Source organism: Dendropsophus ebraccatus, chromosome 1, assembly GCF_027789765.1.
Source record: "Dendropsophus ebraccatus isolate aDenEbr1 chromosome 1, aDenEbr1.pat, whole genome shotgun sequence".
Taxonomy (NCBI): Eukaryota; Metazoa; Chordata; class Amphibia; order Anura; family Hylidae; genus Dendropsophus; species Dendropsophus ebraccatus.
The window spans coordinates 229,333,024-229,351,460 of NC_091454.1; the positions used below are offsets into that span (position 1 = coordinate 229,333,024).

At 49.8% G+C, this 18,437-nt stretch overlaps 1 protein-coding gene across 2 annotated transcripts; it reads right to left on the reverse strand.

The window, feature by feature from the left end:
• Positions 1 to 10,148: 10,148 nt before the first annotated feature.
• On the reverse strand, positions 10,149 to 16,493 carry MOSPD3 (motile sperm domain containing 3). 2 transcript variants are annotated; one of them, XM_069949811.1, is made up of 6 exons: positions 16,386 to 16,493; positions 13,171 to 13,417; positions 13,017 to 13,092; positions 12,730 to 12,941; positions 10,755 to 10,919; positions 10,149 to 10,675 (listed from the first exon to the last, which is right to left on the reverse strand). In XM_069949811.1, the coding sequence occupies exons 2-6, from the start codon at positions 13,355 to 13,357 to the stop codon at positions 10,644 to 10,646; spliced, it is 672 nt and encodes a 223-aa protein (XP_069805912.1). In that variant the 5' UTR covers positions 13,358 to 13,417; positions 16,386 to 16,493; the 3' UTR covers positions 10,149 to 10,643. The 2 variants fall into 2 exon arrangements, with proteins under 2 accessions (XP_069805912.1, XP_069805922.1); XM_069949821.1 differs by lacking the exon at positions 16,386 to 16,493 and adding an exon at positions 16,276 to 16,376.
• Between the last annotated feature and the right edge of the window lie 1,944 nt (positions 16,494 to 18,437).

An 18,437-nucleotide genomic window follows, 5' to 3' on the forward strand; every position in this document is an offset into this window, starting at 1 on the left:
ATATATCTGTACATCGGGGCTCTCTAGATTCTCGGCTTGCACTGTTACATGGCTAAGATGAAGTTTTCCTGCGGCTTCCATTGCGGTTGATGTGATGATGGATGGCCGCGGGTCGTAATCGCACTGACAGGTGAGGTTCACGTTGGGCGCTCTACAGGACGCTGAAGATATAACACTAGTAATGAAGTTTTCATCCCCCCCCATATATCATATGTTTTACCCATCATCCTGTGCTTCCTTGTTTTTCCTTTGGCACGAAGGCTGCACATAGACTTGCACTGTCTGCTCTGTGAGGTCCGTATATAAACCTATTTATCTCGTGTGTTGGGGGTGAGACGTGTGTACGTGAAGCTGCTGGGTGACACTACAGACACGACACTGCCGTATCTTGTAGTTTATATAGATGGACTGTATCCTGAGCGCGAAATAAACTGCCCGACGCTGCAGCGCTGTCTTGTTTTGGGATTATTTGTGAATATACGTATATACCTCTAGACCTGGGAGAAGTGTACCGTTTACCTGAGAAAAAGGCATCCCCTGAAAGTAAGACCTAGCAAAGGTTTTGTTTGGAAGCATGCCCGCCGAACAGAACACCAGGGCATGTGGCTAGGATTCTTTTTAGCCTGCCGCCATTGTCCCCTACCTTCATGTAGAGCAGCCGCATGCAGGACATAAAGACCGTCACCTGCGGCCAACCTCAATGTTCCCTTATGCAGCCATTGCTTGTAATTGTGCAGGCAAGGCATCAATAGGCCTGCCGCCATCCCCGTTGTCCCCTACCTCCAGATGTACAGCTTCACACAGTCTGCTGTTATCCCATCGACTAACGCCAGACCGTACGCTGTCTCTGCTGTGTTGTGGTGAGCTTTCCCTGATGTCCGGAAGCCGCCATACCGTGCGTTCTGTCCCTGCTGTGCTGTATGAGTGACCTCCCCCTGGTGGCTGGAAGCAGCCATACCGTACGTTCGTTCCCTGCTGTGCTGTATGAGTGACCTCCCCCTGGTGGCTGGAAGCAGCCATACCGTACGTTCGTTCCCTGCTGTGCTGTATGAGTGACCTCCCCCTGGTGGCTGGAAGCAGCCATACCGTACGTTCGTTCCCTGCTGTGCTGTATGAGTGACCTCCCCTGGTTGCTGGAAGCTGCCATACCACACTGTCCCTGCTGTGCTGTATGAGTGACTTCCCCCTGGTGGCTGGAAGCTGCCATACCACACTGTCCCTGCTGTGCTGTATGAGTGACTTCCCCCTGGTGGCTGGAAGCTGCCATACCACACTATCTGTCCCTGCTGTGCTGTATGAGTGAGCTCCTCCTGGTGGCTGGAAGCTGCCATACCATGCTATCTGTCCCTGCTGTGCTGTATGAGTGAGCTCCCCCTGGTGGCTGGAAGCTGCCATACCACGCTATCTGTCCCTGCTGTGCTGTATGAGTGAGCTCCCCCTGGTGGCTGGAAGCTGCCATACCACGATATCTGTCCCTGCTGTGCTGTATGAGTGAGCTCACCTTGGTGGCCAGAAGCTGCCATACCGTACAATCTGTCCCTGCTGTGCTGTATGAGTGACCTCCCCCATGGTGGCTGGAAGCTGCCATACCACGGTATCTGTCCCTGCTGTGCTGTATGAGTGAGCTCCCTCACTCAAGAGTTACTGAGGGAGGAGAGGCAAGTAACTGGCACATACCCAGGTTGTATGTGAATAGTGATGTAGGTGGTTATCTGGATCAGATGTGCAGTCCGCATAGAATGGTTTACTGTACCTACCTTAAATTTTTAATTTCCTGGAATCTGTGGGCAGCACAATAATGGCTTAAAGGGAAGGTGTCACCTAGATTTTCTACTGATTAGTCGGGTACTAAAACTTTATCTTTTATTCTAATTTGCTTCTATTTTCTGACTGTAATTCCCCCCCCCCCTTTTTGTATATTGTTATGGGGGTGGCCATCTTTTCTGATCTGTTTTTAACAGCATTTAGTGACATGTTTTACAGCAAGCCTCATGGACATAGATGACAATAGACAGACTCTGTCCCCTTGAGACATTACTGAGCACGCTCTGTGACCTGTGAAGAGGTCATTCCACAGGGAGCAGCTATTGACTCCTCCATCTACAGGTGTCACATGATGTTGCAATGCTGTACAGATCACTTTACTGCAGCCTCCTAATATCACGACAGACACAACAGGAAGTCTCAGCTTAGTTTTAGCCCCAGTGGTGAGAATGAGAACTGCAAGATGTCAGGATTATATTATAATATAGAGAGAAAAATGGAAAACATTTCTTTAAAAATGTTTAACATAAAATTAATATTTATTTAGTAGGTAATTTCCTGATGACACTGTCCCTTTAAGTTATCATCCCATGGAACAGGGCAGAAGAGCCTTTAAAGGGGTTATCCAGTGCTACAAAAACATGGCCACTTTTGCCCCACTCTTGTCTCCAGATTGGGTGGGGTTTGAAACTCTGTTTCATGGAAGTAAATGGAGCTTTATTGCAAACCGCACCTGAACTGGAGACAAGAGTAGGGGGAAAAGGGGCCATGTTTTTGTAGCGCTGGATAACCCCTTTAATTAGTAACAATTAGCAATTAAAACTAAATAGACACTATTAGGGTCCATTTACACAGAAAGATTATCTGACAGATTGAATGCCAAAGCCAGGAATGGATTTAAAAAGAGGAGAAATCTTTCCTTTACGACCTGATCTGTTTCTGGCTTTGGCTTCAAATCTTTCTGTGTAAATGGACCCTTACAAGGCTGAATAAGTACAATAAGGGCCCGTTTACACAGACAGATTTATCTGACAGAATACTGAAGCCAAAGCCACGAAAAGACTATGAACAGAACTTGGCATAAAGAAAAGACTAAGATTTTGCCTCTTTTCAAATCCATTACTGGCTTTGGCTTAAAACATCTGTCAGATAAACTGTGTGTGTGTAAATGCACCATAGCTCAGACACACTGAAAAGTTTTTAGCAGAATGGGCTGCCTCCGGATTCCAGGAAAGAAAATTTCAGGTTCGAAAATGTTATTCCAGTAACATAGTAAATAAGGTTGAAAGAAGACAAGAGTCCATCAGGTTCAACCTAGGGAAATCCTACTGTGTTGATCCAGGAAAGGCAAAAACCCCTGTGAGGCAGACGACAATTGCCCCATCACAGGGAGAAAATTTCCCCCCGACTCCAATGGCAACCAGAACAATCCCCGGATCAACGTATCACCGGAAATCTAATGCCCATAACTTGTAATATTATATTGTTCAAGAAAAGCATCCAGGCCTCCCTTGTACATATATAATGAATCGGCCATGACAACCTCATGTGGCAGAGAGTTCCACAGTCTTACCGCTCGTACAGTAAAGAACCCGCGTCGATGCTGATGGTGAAATCTTCTTTCCTCTAGACGTAGAGGATGCCCCCTTGTCATGGTTACAGACCTAGGAGTAAAAAGACCACTACAAAGATCTCTGTACTGTCCATTCATATATTTGTACATTGTGATCAGATCGCCCCTAAGACGTCTTTTTTCTAGCGTAAATAACCCCAAGCGTGATAACCTGTCTTGGTCCTGTAACCCACCCATTCCCTTAATGACCTTTGTTGCCCTCCTCTGCACCCGCTCCAGTTCAGCTGTGTCCTTCTTATATACCGGTGCCCAAAACTGTACACAGTATTCCATGTGTGGTCTGACCAGTGATTTATAAAGAGGCAAAACTATGTTCTCATCTTTAGCATCTATACCTCTTTTGATGCACCCCATTATTTTATTAGCCTTGGCAGCTGCTGCCTGGCACTGATCACTAAAGTTGAGTTTACTGTCCACCAATACCCCCAGGTCCTTTTCGGAAGTAGTTTTACCCAGTGTTTTATTATTTAGCACATAACTGTACTTATTATTTCTATGGCCCAAGTGCATAACCTTACATTTATCTACATTAAACTTCATTTGCCATTTCGCCGCCCAAGCCGCTAGCTTCTCCAAATCCCTCTGTAATATGATATTATCATCCTCTGTGCTGATTACTTTACCCAGTTTAGTATCATCTGCAAAAATGGAGATTATACTCTGTAGCCCCTCTACAAGATCATTAATAAAAATATTAAAAAGAAGTGGACCCAACACTGACCCCTGTGGTACCCCACTAGTAACTAAAACCCAATCTGAATATGTTCCATCAACGACCACCCTCTGTTTTCTATCACACAACCAGTTACTTACCCATTTGCATACGTTTTCCCCGAGTCCCAGCATCCTCATTTTGTAGACCAACCTTTCATGCGGCACAGTATCAAATGCCTTTGAAAAGTCCAGATACACAACATCCACAGCCTCCCCCAGGTCCTGTCTATATACACAACATCCACAGCCTCCCCCAGGTCCTGTCTATATACACAACATCCACAGCCTCCCCCAGGTCCTGTCTATATACACAACATCCACAGCCTCCCCCAGGTCCTGTCTATATACACAACATCCACAGCCTCCCCCAGGTCCTGTCTATATACACAACATCCACAGCCTCCCCCAGGTCCTGTCTATATACACAACATCCACAGCCTCCCCCAGGTCCTGTCTATATACACAACATCCACAGCCTCCCCCAGGTCCTGTCTATATACACAACATCCACAGCCTCCCCCAGGTCCTGTCTATATACACAACATCCACAGCCTCCCCCAGGTCCTGTCTATATACACAACATCCACAGCCTCCCCCAGGTCCTGTCTATATACACAACATCCACAGCCTCCCCCAGGTCCTGTCTATATACACAACATCCACAGCCTCCCCCAGGTCCTGTCTATAACTCACCTCTTCATAGAAGCCGATTAGATTAGTCTGATCCCTCATAAATCCATGCTGGTGCTGCGTCATAAGATTACATCTGGATTTGGCCAAAGAAGCTGAGATAGTGTTCTTTCAGATGTGGAGGCACTTGCAGACCTTCTTGCATCCCTGATCCACCTGAATAATGTAACCCAAGGCTATGTTCACAATGTGGAATCCGCGCTGAATTTCCTGCCGATTCTGTTTGAAATTTCACCCGTAAAATATGAACAGAGCAATGTCCCATTTTATTCAATGAGATTTCCGCTGTCGTTCATACAGCAGAATTTTCATGTCAATTCTTTGGGTGGATTCCGCTAGAAAAATCCTATAGAGGTCAATGTGGCATGAATTTTTCTTCAATTCAAGAAAAAGAGAAAATTTTCCTCAAGATATTTTTGTCTTCAATTCCTCACCTACTCCTCAGCATGAATATAGACTACTAAGCCTTCATGCCGTTAGGTTTAGGAGATATATTGGAGGTAGAGCTCTTCAGAAACCTTAAAGGGCTTTACTTTTTCAAAGTAGGAAAGGACCAACCCAATATCCATCGGGCAGATGGAAGGTTGAACAATAAAGAAATCTTAGGATGAAACCTGAGCAAGACCACAGCCCATATACCTTAAGTAGGCTCCTCTAGATGATGAATCTTGCCGCTCGCTCAAAGGGGGAGATGGCTCAACACTGTCTGCAAATCACTGGAGGAAATAGGACGTCGCACTGATGGATTGATGCTCTTTACAGCTTTTAAGAAGATTCTTACTAGTGGGTTTCCTGGGAATTTCCCATGAAGAAAGGAATTGGTAGCAATGAATTGTAGTTGTAGCCCATTCTTCAGACCCTCTTGGAGGAAATACTAAATTGAAGATTAAGAGATTTATTGCATTACAGAGGGTATTAATCACATCATCTGAAAACCCCTTTAAGATGCAGAAAACTTGATTCTACCCATAAGTCTCAAGATCCAGATAGCACATCTCCCTTTGACATAGAAGATTGGGCTGGATGGAACCTCCCAGTATCTTCCTCTCCGTACCATTAATGTGCGTGAGGGAACCATGCTTACCAGGGGCAGGACAGGAGAATGAGGACGGCCTTCGCTCTGTATCCATTGTTCTCTGGCTGGGCGGAGTAGGGGTAAAGGTATATACAAACACCCTCTTCCATGAGATAGACATACCGGCTAGAGCGAAAGGCTGGTGATGACTCCAAAGGGAGCAGAAGTTCTGGAGTTTTACCTCCTCTCTTGAGGAAAATACATCTATCCTTGGGACTTCGAATCTCTGTCTATTCTTCTTGAAGATCCTGTAATTCAAGCTTCATTCATCAAAAAGGTGGCATTGTTTGCTGTGTTTGATTTAGAGAGGCTTTATTGTGGACTGTCAAGATGGACTTTAGATTGGCTTCCGCCCAGTGAAAAAAAAATACCTGCATTCCTCTATCATAGAAGTATACCATGCCCCCCACCCCCCATAGTTTTTTCAGGTAAAAAACTGCAGCCATATTATCTGACTGGTGAAGAACGTCACTCTCCGCAGCCCTTTCCAATTTGAAGACATTCGCCTCTCTGCCAGGGACTAGTATTGTTGCCGGCTTGAGCACCCTAGGCCCAAGAGGAGGCAACCATGGTGAGGACTATCTTCTCCCAAGGAGTCAAAAATATGTCTTTCAGCCAGCCTCAATGAAGCCACCATACAAGATGCTGATGGATGTTCTGTGACACCAATAGAGGCTTGTCTGGAGGCAAGAATATTTGCTTGGAGAGATCTTGTGTGGGCATGGGCCCAATAGCTCTTAGCAGAGGTAAGACAACAGAGATCTCATCCTTGCAGAATTCTGAATTAGATTGAATCTCATGTTTTTAATTTTAAGATTCTCTCCATAACATGAGTGGAGTCCAAGATGAAATGAGGTGAGACTATAGGAAACTATAGTTCTGGAGAAGCTGAAGAGAGATGTACAGATGGGTTAAAGGAAAAGTCCCATGACAAAAAAAAAAGGTGGTGGTGCGGGAACATAATAAACTAAGTATAGTAACCTATCCTCATGCCCTGTAACGCTGCTCCCAGGTCCAGCTGACAGCGGCAGGCCTCCTGCAGCCCTTCCAGCTACAACATCATGTACCTAGCTAATAACCTGCTCAGCCAATTAGTGATTGGGGTAGGACTCTGCCCCACTGACTGGCTGAGCGGGCAATTGATCAGCCGGCTGTGACGTTGCATCTGGAGGAGGCAGGTACGTGACATACCTGGATTCCAGCCAAAAATTGTGTCCATCAGCGAGAAATGGGAGTAGTGCTACAGAGTCACGAGGGCTGGTAAGTATACATTGTTTCCACACACAACCCGGCCTTTACATTCGTGGGACTTTCAGAAATTGTACTTATCAGCCAGTTGTTCATACACGGCACTTATTTCCTTCAGGCGCAGGTATACTTGCTATACAAAGACCACTTTGGTGAAGATTTTTGGAGTCGAAGAATAGGAGATGCCAAATACAATACTTTGGAGAGCCACCTGAGATATTTTATGTGTGTAGGTAATAGAGGGTGTTTTCCTGAATTCTAGGGAGTAGTCAGATCCAATGACCGACAGGACCCAAAAGTCTGCTGAATTTGACCTATTTGAAGAACAGAAGTAATCTTGCGCCTATGGAAGGAACAGACTGGCGTCATTGGTCTGATAATATAAATATTTTTGCTGTCTTTGAGGGGCTTTGCCTTTCTTGGTGGAGAAAGGAGTCTTGAGATTGATTTTACAAAATCTGTAAAATTTTGCCGAGGCGCGTGACCTGCAGCGAAAGGCTTTTTTAGCAGATGACGGAAACACAGCCTCGGGTTTGAGAATCACTTGAAGCTGTGAACCAAACAGGCTCTAGTTGGACTGACGAAGAACAAAAAAATTTTTTTGATGGAATATTGCCAGTTTGATGTGGAGAGCCCTGCAGGCAGAGGCTGCGAGAGGATAAGTGGAGCAAGACAATACATATATTCTATCTCCCTGCACATCATCTGATAAAGGTTGATGACAGGAAAGATACACTCGTATGTCTGGACATGTGCGGCTGATGGTGGTGTTTCTAGCTGCAGCGCAAAAGATGCGATCAACCATGGATCAGGCATTTTCCCAGGCCTCAGCTGATTGCTGTTTCTATCAGCACTTCTGGCCGATAACTGGTCTGTGAAAAAGGCTCTTTACATTAAAGGTCTGAATAACTGGCTGCCTGGCAATTACAAGAGCACACCAGGAACCTGGACTCCATTCACATAAACACTAGAGATGAGGGGTACTCCAGCATGCTCAAGTTCGCTCATTCGGTATTTGAATAATGGTGGCTGAAGAAGTTGGTTGGAGCCCTAGGGAGTCCAGTTAAACAAGGTCAGCCTGTGAAGGCCCAGGAAGCCGCACTACAGATCAGGTAGCAGCCTTGGACCTAGACAGAACATTAGAGCTTCTTTCTGAATCGAAAAAAGACCTTGGTGAAGAAGTATGGAAGGTTCTAAATAGTGAGGGAGGATGTGGAGGAGGAAATCGTCAAGTATCGAGAGCCTGTAACCCTTCAGAGTGGTGACAAGATGACTGAGTCTCCTCTGGGATGTGCAACCATTTCTTCATTCCATGGTGGGGGTGACCTGAGCCGGGCGGTTCACCGAGCAGAGTTGCTGAACTGTTTGGGTTCTGCAATTTCCTCTGAACCTGAAGGTTTGACTTTTGACTCTGGACGTCTGGCTGTATCCATGTTTTCCTGACAGCCCTAGGGCTGCATCCAACTTCTCCAGATGCTGAGAACTTGGCAACTCCACACTACTCATACTTCATACAGGATTTAACTTAATTGGCTACTTGTAGCAAAGCATATACTCCTCTGTGCTATCCATGATGATGGGGGGTGCTTTACACAGTACAGTTTTATAGATGACATGAGGGATATTGATGATCTGGGTTTGCAAGGTGCTGTGTCATCAGAAATGGGGACAAAGACAACTGAGAAGCTAAGAAAAGGGCAGAAGACTCTGCAGCGCTGTGCACATACAGCAGTATATATACTGGTATTTACACAAGGCACAGCTTCCCTGAAATTTATGGCAGGTGAGAGGGAAGCCTTGATTTACCTTTGGGGTACAATGCGGAACATCTGAAGTAGAAGCTGGCTCAGTGGGCAGGTACGCAGCCCAGGCACGCAGGCTCTGTCCTGCACTTCCTACTTCCTGTGTTCTGTCCTGCTCTCTCCATTACTAGAGTCAAAATTCCTCTGATAACAGGCACCAGACAGCAAAGAAGTAAAACAGCTAGAGGCCAAGGCTTTACAGCTGGGGTTCTGGGGTAAGGAGTTATTGCTGGTAAATGGGGGATTTACAAATAAAAGGAACAGTAGGGGGTATAAAGAGACCTTTCCAGGCACATTGAAGACCCTCTTATTCTACTATAGACTATAATGGTTTAAAGGAGATGTCCAAGGAGCAGAAGACAACTGAAGCCTTTAGCTCCCCCCAAGAGAATAAAGCCAATGGGCACAACCAACACAGAACCCAGAGATTCCAGACTGTTCTTCATACTAAGAAGGGTTAGGGTATAAGTGTATGATCACAAAAGTCTGACTACTGGGACCCCCAATCCGCAAAATAGGGGATGTGTCATTGGTTGGACGACTTCTTTAATTCTCACCATCCGAGTGGTAATGACTGATTGTTGCGATCCCCAACATGATTGGGGTCACACGACTCCTGGTTGTATGAGGAACCAGCTGAGTGGGTGTTGTGCTTGGCTTCTCTCCACACTGCACATGCTTGACCACCACTCCATTAATGGGGACACGGAACCACCGGTCTCATAATCTCGATCTTGACTTAAAGGGGTTATCCAGGATTAGAAAAACCACAGGTGTACTCTTGTAGAAACAGCGCCACCTGAGCCACAAAACTCCCACCCAAACTGTGGAAAAGAGGGGTGCTGGGCATGGAAGGAAGCAGACATTTTTCTAAACCAGGACAACCCCTTTTAAAGGGGCACTTCAACAATTTTTATTTATTTATTTTTTTCAAATCAACTGGTGTCAGAAAGTGCCAGAGATTTGTAATTTACTTCTAATAAAAATCTCCAGTCTTTCAATACTTATCATTTGCTGTATGTCCTGCAGGAAGTGGTGTATTCTCTCCAGTCTGACACAGTGCTCTCTGCTGCCACCTCTGTCCATGGCAGGAACTGTCCAGAGCAGCAGGAAATCCCCATAGACAACCTCTCCTGCTCTGGACAGTTCCTGACATGGACAGAGGTGGCAGCTCACTCTCCAGCCTGCTGTGAAGCTGACGTTATCACCATGTATGCAGGTGTTTCCTGATCGCCGCGGGGGGCGGGAATGCTGCTTTTATTCCATAAGAACGTGGTACATGCGTGTATAAAACAATCCAGAACCTCCTAATATTTACAGGCCAAGAAATAAGACACAGGAGACCCCGCTCAGCAGGAGCGTAGAGGGCGATGCTCTGCAGACATCTGTATACGGTGTCAGGAGGAGAGACCCCCATATCTGTCCCACAACCCCTCTACAAGTCCCCTGGTGGAGCGGAGACCACCGGACCCTCTGGTATGGGCTCAGCTGGTAGGGATACTTGTCCACAGAGCTTACAATCCATCCAGCTGCAGACGACATTGCGCACACGTTTTCCTGCAGGACGATAGCTCTGACGTGATCCATGGCGCTGGCGTGTATGAGGAAAGAGGAGGGGCGGGCACTTATCACAAACCCCTCCCCCATACATGACATAAGAGTATGGCAGCCAGGAGCCGTCAGGTCCTCTACACACCATTATGGCTCCTCTGTGTCATCAGGCTTGGAGAAACACCATGGTGAGGAGGCCTGCGGGGCAGAAGAGGGGTCAGTAACCATATTACAGCAGAATACTGAGCGCAGCTCTGGAGGATAAGACATAACCTACCTAACACGTAGGCAGCGACCAGCTTCTGGACGACAGACACATGGAGGTTCTCATTGAGAAGGCTCCGGGGGTCCCCGTGTAACGGCAGCATGAGAACCAGCAGAGCGATCAGCCCCACCAGGACATAGAGACTGAAGAGGCCGGGGGACAGAGGCCGCGGGACACCTGGGCACAGAGACACACCGGGTATAGGACAAGTAAAGATACAGGGTACAGAACGGGGAGAGACAGAGACACACCGGGTATAGGACAGGTAAAGATACAGGGTACAGAACGGGGAGAGACAGAGACCGCAGGACACCTGGGCACAGAGACACACTGGGTATAGGACGGGGGGAGACAGAGACACACCGGGTATAGGACGGGAAGAGACAGAGACCGCGGGACACCTGGGCACAGAGACACACTGGGTATAGGACGGGGAGAGACAGAGACACACCGGGTATAGGACAGGAAGAGACAGAGACACACCGGGTATAGGATGGGAAGAGACAGAGACCGCAGGACACCTGGGCACAGAGACACACCGGGTATAGGACAAGTAAAGATACAGGGTACAGAACCGGGAGAGACAGAGACACACTGGGTATAGGACAGGTAAAGATACAGGGTACAGAACGGGGAGAGACAGAGACACACTGGGTATAGGACAGGTAAAGATACAGGGTACAGAACGGGGAGAGACAGAGACACACTGGGTATAGGACAGGTAAAGATACAGGGTACAGAACGGGGAGAGACAGAGACACACTGGGTATAGGACGGGAAGAGACAGAGACACACTAGGTATAGGACGGGAAGAGACAGAGACCGCAGGACACCTGGGCACAGAGACACACTGGGTATAGGACGGGGGGAGACAGAGGCACACTGGGTATAGGACAGGTAAAGATATGGGGTATAGGACGGGAAGAGACAGAAACCGCAGTAAACCTGGGCACAGAGACACACCGGGTATAGAACGGGAAGAGACAGAGACACAGGGTATACAATGGGAAGAGAGAGACCACAGGGCACAGAGACACACCAGGTATAGGACAGGTAAAGATACAGGGTATAGAACGGGGAGAGACATAGACCGCAGGACACCTGGGCACAGAGACACACCGGGTATAGGACAGGTAAAGATATGGGGTATAGAACGGGGAGAGACAGAGACACACTGGGTATAGGACAGGTAAAGATATGGGGTATAGAACGGGGAGAGACAGAGACACACTGGGTATAGGACAGGTAAAGATACAGGGTACAGAACGGGGAGAGACAGAGACACACTGGGTATAGGACAGGTAAAGATATGGGGTATAGGACGGGAAGAGACAGAGACCGCAGTAAACCTGGGCACAGAGACACACCGGGTATAGGACAGGTAAAGATATGGGGTATAGAACGGGGAGAGACAGACACACTGGGTATAGGACAGGTAAAGATATGGGGTATAGGACGGGAAGAGACAGAGACCGCAGTAAACCTGGGCACAGAGACACACCGGGTATAGGACAGATAAAGATACGGGGTATAGAACGGGAAGAGACAGAGACACAGGGTATACAATGGGATAAGAGAGACCACAGGGCACAGAGACACACCAGGTATAGGACAGGTAGAGACAGAGACCGAGGAAATCTGGGCACAGAGACACACAGGGTATAGGACGGAAAGAGACAGAGGCTGCAGGACACCAGGGCACAGAGACACACGGGATATAGACAGGCAGAAACGAGATACATGATGGATAGACACACCCGGTATAGGACAGGTACAGATATGGGGTATAAGACAGGTAGAGACAGAGGCCGGGGGTGCCTGGGTACAGAGACAGACTGAAGGACACCTGGGCACAGAGACACATGGGCTACAGATGGGTAGAGACACACGGGGTATAGGACAGGTAGACACAAGGTACATGATGGATAGACACGGAGGCATAGGACGGGTAGAGACAGGGGGCGCTGTGCACCTCATACCCCCTTACCTTGTCGCATGGAAAAGAGTTGCGATGGCGGCTGCCACTGGGGGGCGTCCCGCACTCCTCGCTCTCTGGACTCCGGTTTGGTGGGGTGTAACGTGGCGGGGATGTCTTTCCTCCCGATGACTCCTCGCCCTTCCCCCTCCTCCCAAACCTCCACACGGAACCTGTCTGTGGTGCCATAGTGCCGGGCGCGGATATCCCGATGGCGCGTGACTCTGTAAGAGGATGAAGAGGAGGTCAGACGCCACCGGCACTGCGCCAATCGTTATACCTTCTGGGCGGAGACTCACATGTCAATGCAGGAATTTGGCTTCACAAGCCCCTCGGCATCGACCACGGTGTAACGGAGCGGAGCGGTGGACAGGACTGCGGAGAGGAAGAGAGGGTGATCATGTAACCTCCACCCCTCCAGCATGTGGATGGCCAGACTGCAGCGCCCCCTACCTTTGTATCGCAGCACTCGGGGGAAGGGGTTGTACAGGGTCAGCACCTGCTTGTGGCTCGTCTGCTCATCAGCGTAGAAGTCCAGAGCCGGGGGAAAGACGAACACCGGGACGGCGGGCAGCGAGGGGGGGTCAGCCGCCGACCTCCGTTCCTGTTCTTCCCCTCGTCCTGGTGCCCCCCTCTGCATGGCAGCGCAGTGATGACATCACATCCCTGGGGACACCCAGATGCCTTTACTCCCGGGAGCCTGAAGAGAGACAAGAGATCAGCGTGGCGAACCCCAGTGAGGGATCACATGACCACCAGCTAGGGATCACATGACCACATTGCCACCAGGACTGAGACCCCTCACCACTGCCAAATCTGCCGACTGTCATCAAAACCACTAACCCACCGAGTACTAAACAGTTACTGCTCCACCCGGTGACATCATCAGTGTGACCCCCCCCAACCATCACACCCCGGTGACATCATCAGTGTGACCCCCAACCATCACACCCCAGTGACATCATCAATGTGACCCCCAACCATCACACCCCAGTGACATCATCAGTGTGACCCCCCCAACCATCACTCCGCAGTCACATCATCAGTGTGACCCCAAACCATCACACCCCGGTGACATCATCAATGTGACCCCCAACCATCACACCCCGGTGACATCATCAATGTGACCCCCAACCATCACACCCCGGTGACATCATCAGTGTGACCCCCCAACCATCACACCCCAGTGACATCATCAATGTGACCCCCAACCATCACACCCCAGTGACATCATCAGTGTGACCCCCAACCATCACACCCCGGTGACATCATCAGTGTGACCCCCCCCCAACCATCACACCCCAGTGACATCATCAGTGTGACCCCCCCAACCATCACACCCCGGTGACATCATCAGTGTGACCCCCAGCCATCACACCCGAGTGACATCATCAATGTGACCCCCAACCATCACACCCCAGTGACATCATCAGTGTGACCCCCCCAACCATCACTCCGCAGTGACATCATCAGTGTGACCCCAACCATCACACCCCAGTGACATCATCAATGTGACCCCCAACCATCACACCCCGGTGACATCATCAGTGTGACCCCCAACCATCACACTCCGCAGTGACATCAGTGTGACCCCGAACCATCACACCCCAGTGACATCATCAGTGTGACCCCCCCCAACCATCACACCCCGGTGACATCATCAGTGTGACCCCCCCAACCATCACACCCCAGTGACATCATCAGTGTGACCCCGAACCATCACACCCCAGTGACATCATCAGTGTGACCCCCCCAACCATCACACCCCGGTGACATCATCAGTGTGACCCCCAACCATCACACCCCAGTGACATCATCAATGTGACCCCCAACCATCACACCCCAGTGACATCATCAGTGTGACCCCCCCAACCATCACTCCGCAGTGACATCATCAGTGTGACCCCAAACCATCACACCCCGGTGACATCATCAATGTGACCCCCAACCATCACACCCCGGTGACATCATCAATGTGACCCCCAACCATCACACCCCGGTGACATCATCAGTGTGACCCCCCAACCATCTCACCCCGGTGACATCATCAGTGTGACCCCCAGCCATCACACCCCAGTGACATCATCAATGTGACCCCCAACCATCACACCCCAGTGACATCATCAGTGTGACCCCCCCAACCATCACTCCGCAGTGACATCATCAGTGTGACCCCCAACCATCACACCCCAGTGACATCATCAATGTGACCCCCAACCATCACACCCCGGTGACATCATCAGTGTGACCCCCAACCATCACACTCCGCAGTGACATCAGTGTGACCCCGAACCATCACACCCCAGTGACATCATCAGTGTGACCCCCAACCATCACACCCCGGTGACATCATCAGTGTGACCCCCCCAACCATCACACCCCAGTGACATCATCAGTGTGACCCCCCCAACCATCACACCCCAGTGACATCATCAGTGTGACCCCCCCCAACCATCACACCCCGGTGACATCATCAGTGTGACCCCCCCAACCATCACACCCCGGTGACATCATCAGTGTGACCCCCCCAACCATCACACCCCAGTGACATCATCAGTGTGACCCCCAACCATAACACCCCAGTGACATCATCAGTGTGACCCCCAACCATCACACCCCAGTGACATCATCAGTGTGACCCCCCCCAACCATCACACCCCGGTGACATCATCAGTGTGACCCCCCAACCATCACACCCCGGTGACATCATCAGTGTGACCCCCAACCATCACACTCCGCAGTGACATCATCAATGTGACCCCCGAACCATCACACCCCAGTGACATCATCAGTGTGACCCCCCCCAACCATCACACCCCAGTGACATCATCAGTGTGACCCCCCCAACCATCACACCCCGGTGACATCATCAGTGTGACCCCCCCAACCATCACACCCCGGTGACATCATCAATGTGACCCCCGAACCATCACACCCCAGTGACATCATCAGTGTGACCCCCCCCAACCATCACACCCCAGTGACATCATCAGTGTGACCCCCCAACCATCACACCCCGGTGACATCATCAGTGTGACCCCCAACCATCACACCCCAGTGACATCATCAGTGTGACCCCCAACCATCACACCCCAGTGACATCATCAGTGTGACCCCCCCCAACCATCACACCCCAGTGACATCATCAGTGTGACCCCCCAACCATCACACCCCGGTGACATCATCAGTGTGACCCCCCCAACCATCACACCCCGGTGACATCATCAGTGTGACCCCCCCCAACCATCACACCCCGGTGACATCATCAGTGTGACCCCCCCAACCATCACACCCCGGTGACATCATCAGTGTGACCCCCCCAACCATCACACCCCGGTGACATCATCAGTGTGACTCCTTAACAATGCCCCCATGACTACAAAGCACCAGCTGCACAATGAGATAGTGATGACGTCATAGTATGGCATCATCCCCCGGTTTCTATGGACACACAGGTACAGGCACATTGTAACCCGATGGTTCTCTCTGTTACATCACGTTGTATCAATGTTCTATCGTCCTATACATATATATCATGGAGGAGGAGTCACTGCTGACCATATGCTCCGCCCCGGCCACAGTGACGTCCTGGAACAGGAATATCAGCTGGAAGCAGAGGCGGAGCTTAGTGACCGGAGATCCACGGCTAACGGGACCGGAGCCGTTACCTGCAGCTTCCGCCATCTTCCAGGCCGCTTCCCGGAGACTCCCGGCCATCTCTCTCATTGGTCAGAACTTACGCCAATCATTTAGTTGCCAGGAAACGTATCGACAGGAAAAGAGGAGGCGCCCCGGCCCTAGCGCTCTGATTGGATAAAATGTTACCAATCACATGTTGATGTTTGCGTTCCTTAGCAACAGAGCGGACCGCCCTATGCTACGAATCTTCCCTTCGATGAAAATATACAAAGTAGTCTGCCATTATGTCGAAGACCAAAATCCGTTTTCTCAAAGGGACACATCACACACAAAATGGACGCCATCATGGAGACACAAAGGTAAAACAGCAACATAGCTAATTCTGTACTTGTCAAGATCAATAGAGAAACGTATGAAGATGTTTTTAAATGGCCAGCAGGGGGCAGCAGAGCCCTCGTGTAGGCTCTATAGCTGACAGTAGCTGTGTGACCAGTGCCTGGTAAGGCCCAGATGTAAATATGTGTGCAGTATCACAGTCAGAGGGGTAACTAGAGAGACTGACCTCACACCAGGAGCACTACCACTAAATAGTGACAGAATATACCGCCATACTGTCATTGATTAGCTGCTACACACTGACCAATAACACCGCCATACAGTAGCATGTAAAAATATATACCAGCTATATATGTGTGATTACAGTGCAGTTCCATCAAGTGACTACAGGGGGCGTCTTCTCTGACCTTAATTTGTCTGCCGGAAAAACATCTCCCCATTTATTTAAATGTCAATTGTATATCCACCACACTGTGATACTGCTTCCCGCGGTGTCTTCACTATAAAAGTGCCCCCTGTGGGGTCCTTACTGTAATAGTGCCCCCTGTGGGGTCCTCACTGTAATAGTGACCCCTGCATTGTCCTCACTGTAATAGTGCCCCCCGCGGTGTCCTCACTGTAATAGTGCCCCCTGTGGTGTCCTCACTGTAATAGTGCCCCCTTTGGTGTCTTTATTGTAATAGTGCCCCCCTGTGGTGTCCTCACTGTAATAGTGCCCCCGTCGGTGTCCCCACAGTAATAGTGCCCCCTGTGGAGTTCTCACTGTAGTAGTGCCCCCCTGTGGGATCCTCACTGTAATAGTGCCCCCTGTGGGATACTCACTGTAATAGTGCCCCCTGTGGGGTCCTCATTGTAATAGTGCCCCCTGTGGTGTCCTCACTGTAATAGTGCCCCCTGTAATGTCCTCACTGTAATAGTGCCCCCTGTGGTGTCCTCACTGTAATAGTGCCCCCTGTGGAGTTCTCACTGTAGTAGTGCCCCCCTGTGGGATCCTCACTGTAATAGTGCCCCCTGTGGGATACTCACTGTAATAGTGCCCCCTGTGGGGTCCTCATTGTAATAGTGCCCCCTGTGGTGTCCTCACTGTAATAGTGCCCCCTGTAATGTCCTCACTGTAATAGTGCCCCCTGTGGTGTCCTCACTGTAATAGTGCCCCCTGTGGGATCCTCACTGTAATAATGCCCCCCGCGGTGTCCTCACTGTAATAGTGCCCCTGCGGTGTCCTCACTGTAATAGTGCCCCCTGTGGTGTCCTCACTGTAATAGTGCCCCCTTTGGTGTCTTTATTGTAATAGTGCCCCCTGTGGTGTCCTCACTGTAATAGTGCCCCCCTGTGGTGTCCTCACTGTAATAGTGCCCCCGTCGGTGTCCCCACAGTAATAGTGCCCCCTGTGGAGTTCTCACTGTAGTAGTGCCCCCCTGTGGGATCCTCACTGTAATAGTGCCCCCTGTGGGATACTCACTGTAATAGTGCCCCCTGTGGGGTCCTCATTGTAATAGTGCCCCCTGTGGTGTCCTCACTGTAATAGTGCCCCCTGTAATGTCCTCACTGTAATAGTGCCCCCTGTGGTGTCCTCACTGTAATAGTGCCCCCTGTGGGATCCTCACTGTAATAATGCCCCCCGCGGTGTCCTCACTGTAATAGTGCCCCTGCGTTGTCTTCACTGTAATAGTGACCCCTGCATTGTCCTCACTGTAATAGTGCCCCCCGCGGTGTCCTCACTGTAATAGTGCCCCCTGTGGTGT

Excerpts from the sequence above, each read along its gene's own strand:
- MOSPD3 (XM_069949811.1), bottom strand. The coding sequence starts at position 13,357 with ATGCAGAGGGGGGCACCAGGACGAGGGGAAGAACAGGAACGGAGGTCG. Across the intron at positions 13,093-13,170 it reads CCGAGTGCTGCGATACAAAG|TCCTGTCCACCGCTCCGCTC; the intron begins GTAGGGGGCGCT and ends TCCTCTCCGCAG. Across the intron at positions 10,676-10,754 it reads GGTCGCTGCCTACGTGTTAG|GCCTCCTCACCATGGTGTTT; the intron begins GTAGGTTATGTC and ends TCTGCCCCGCAG.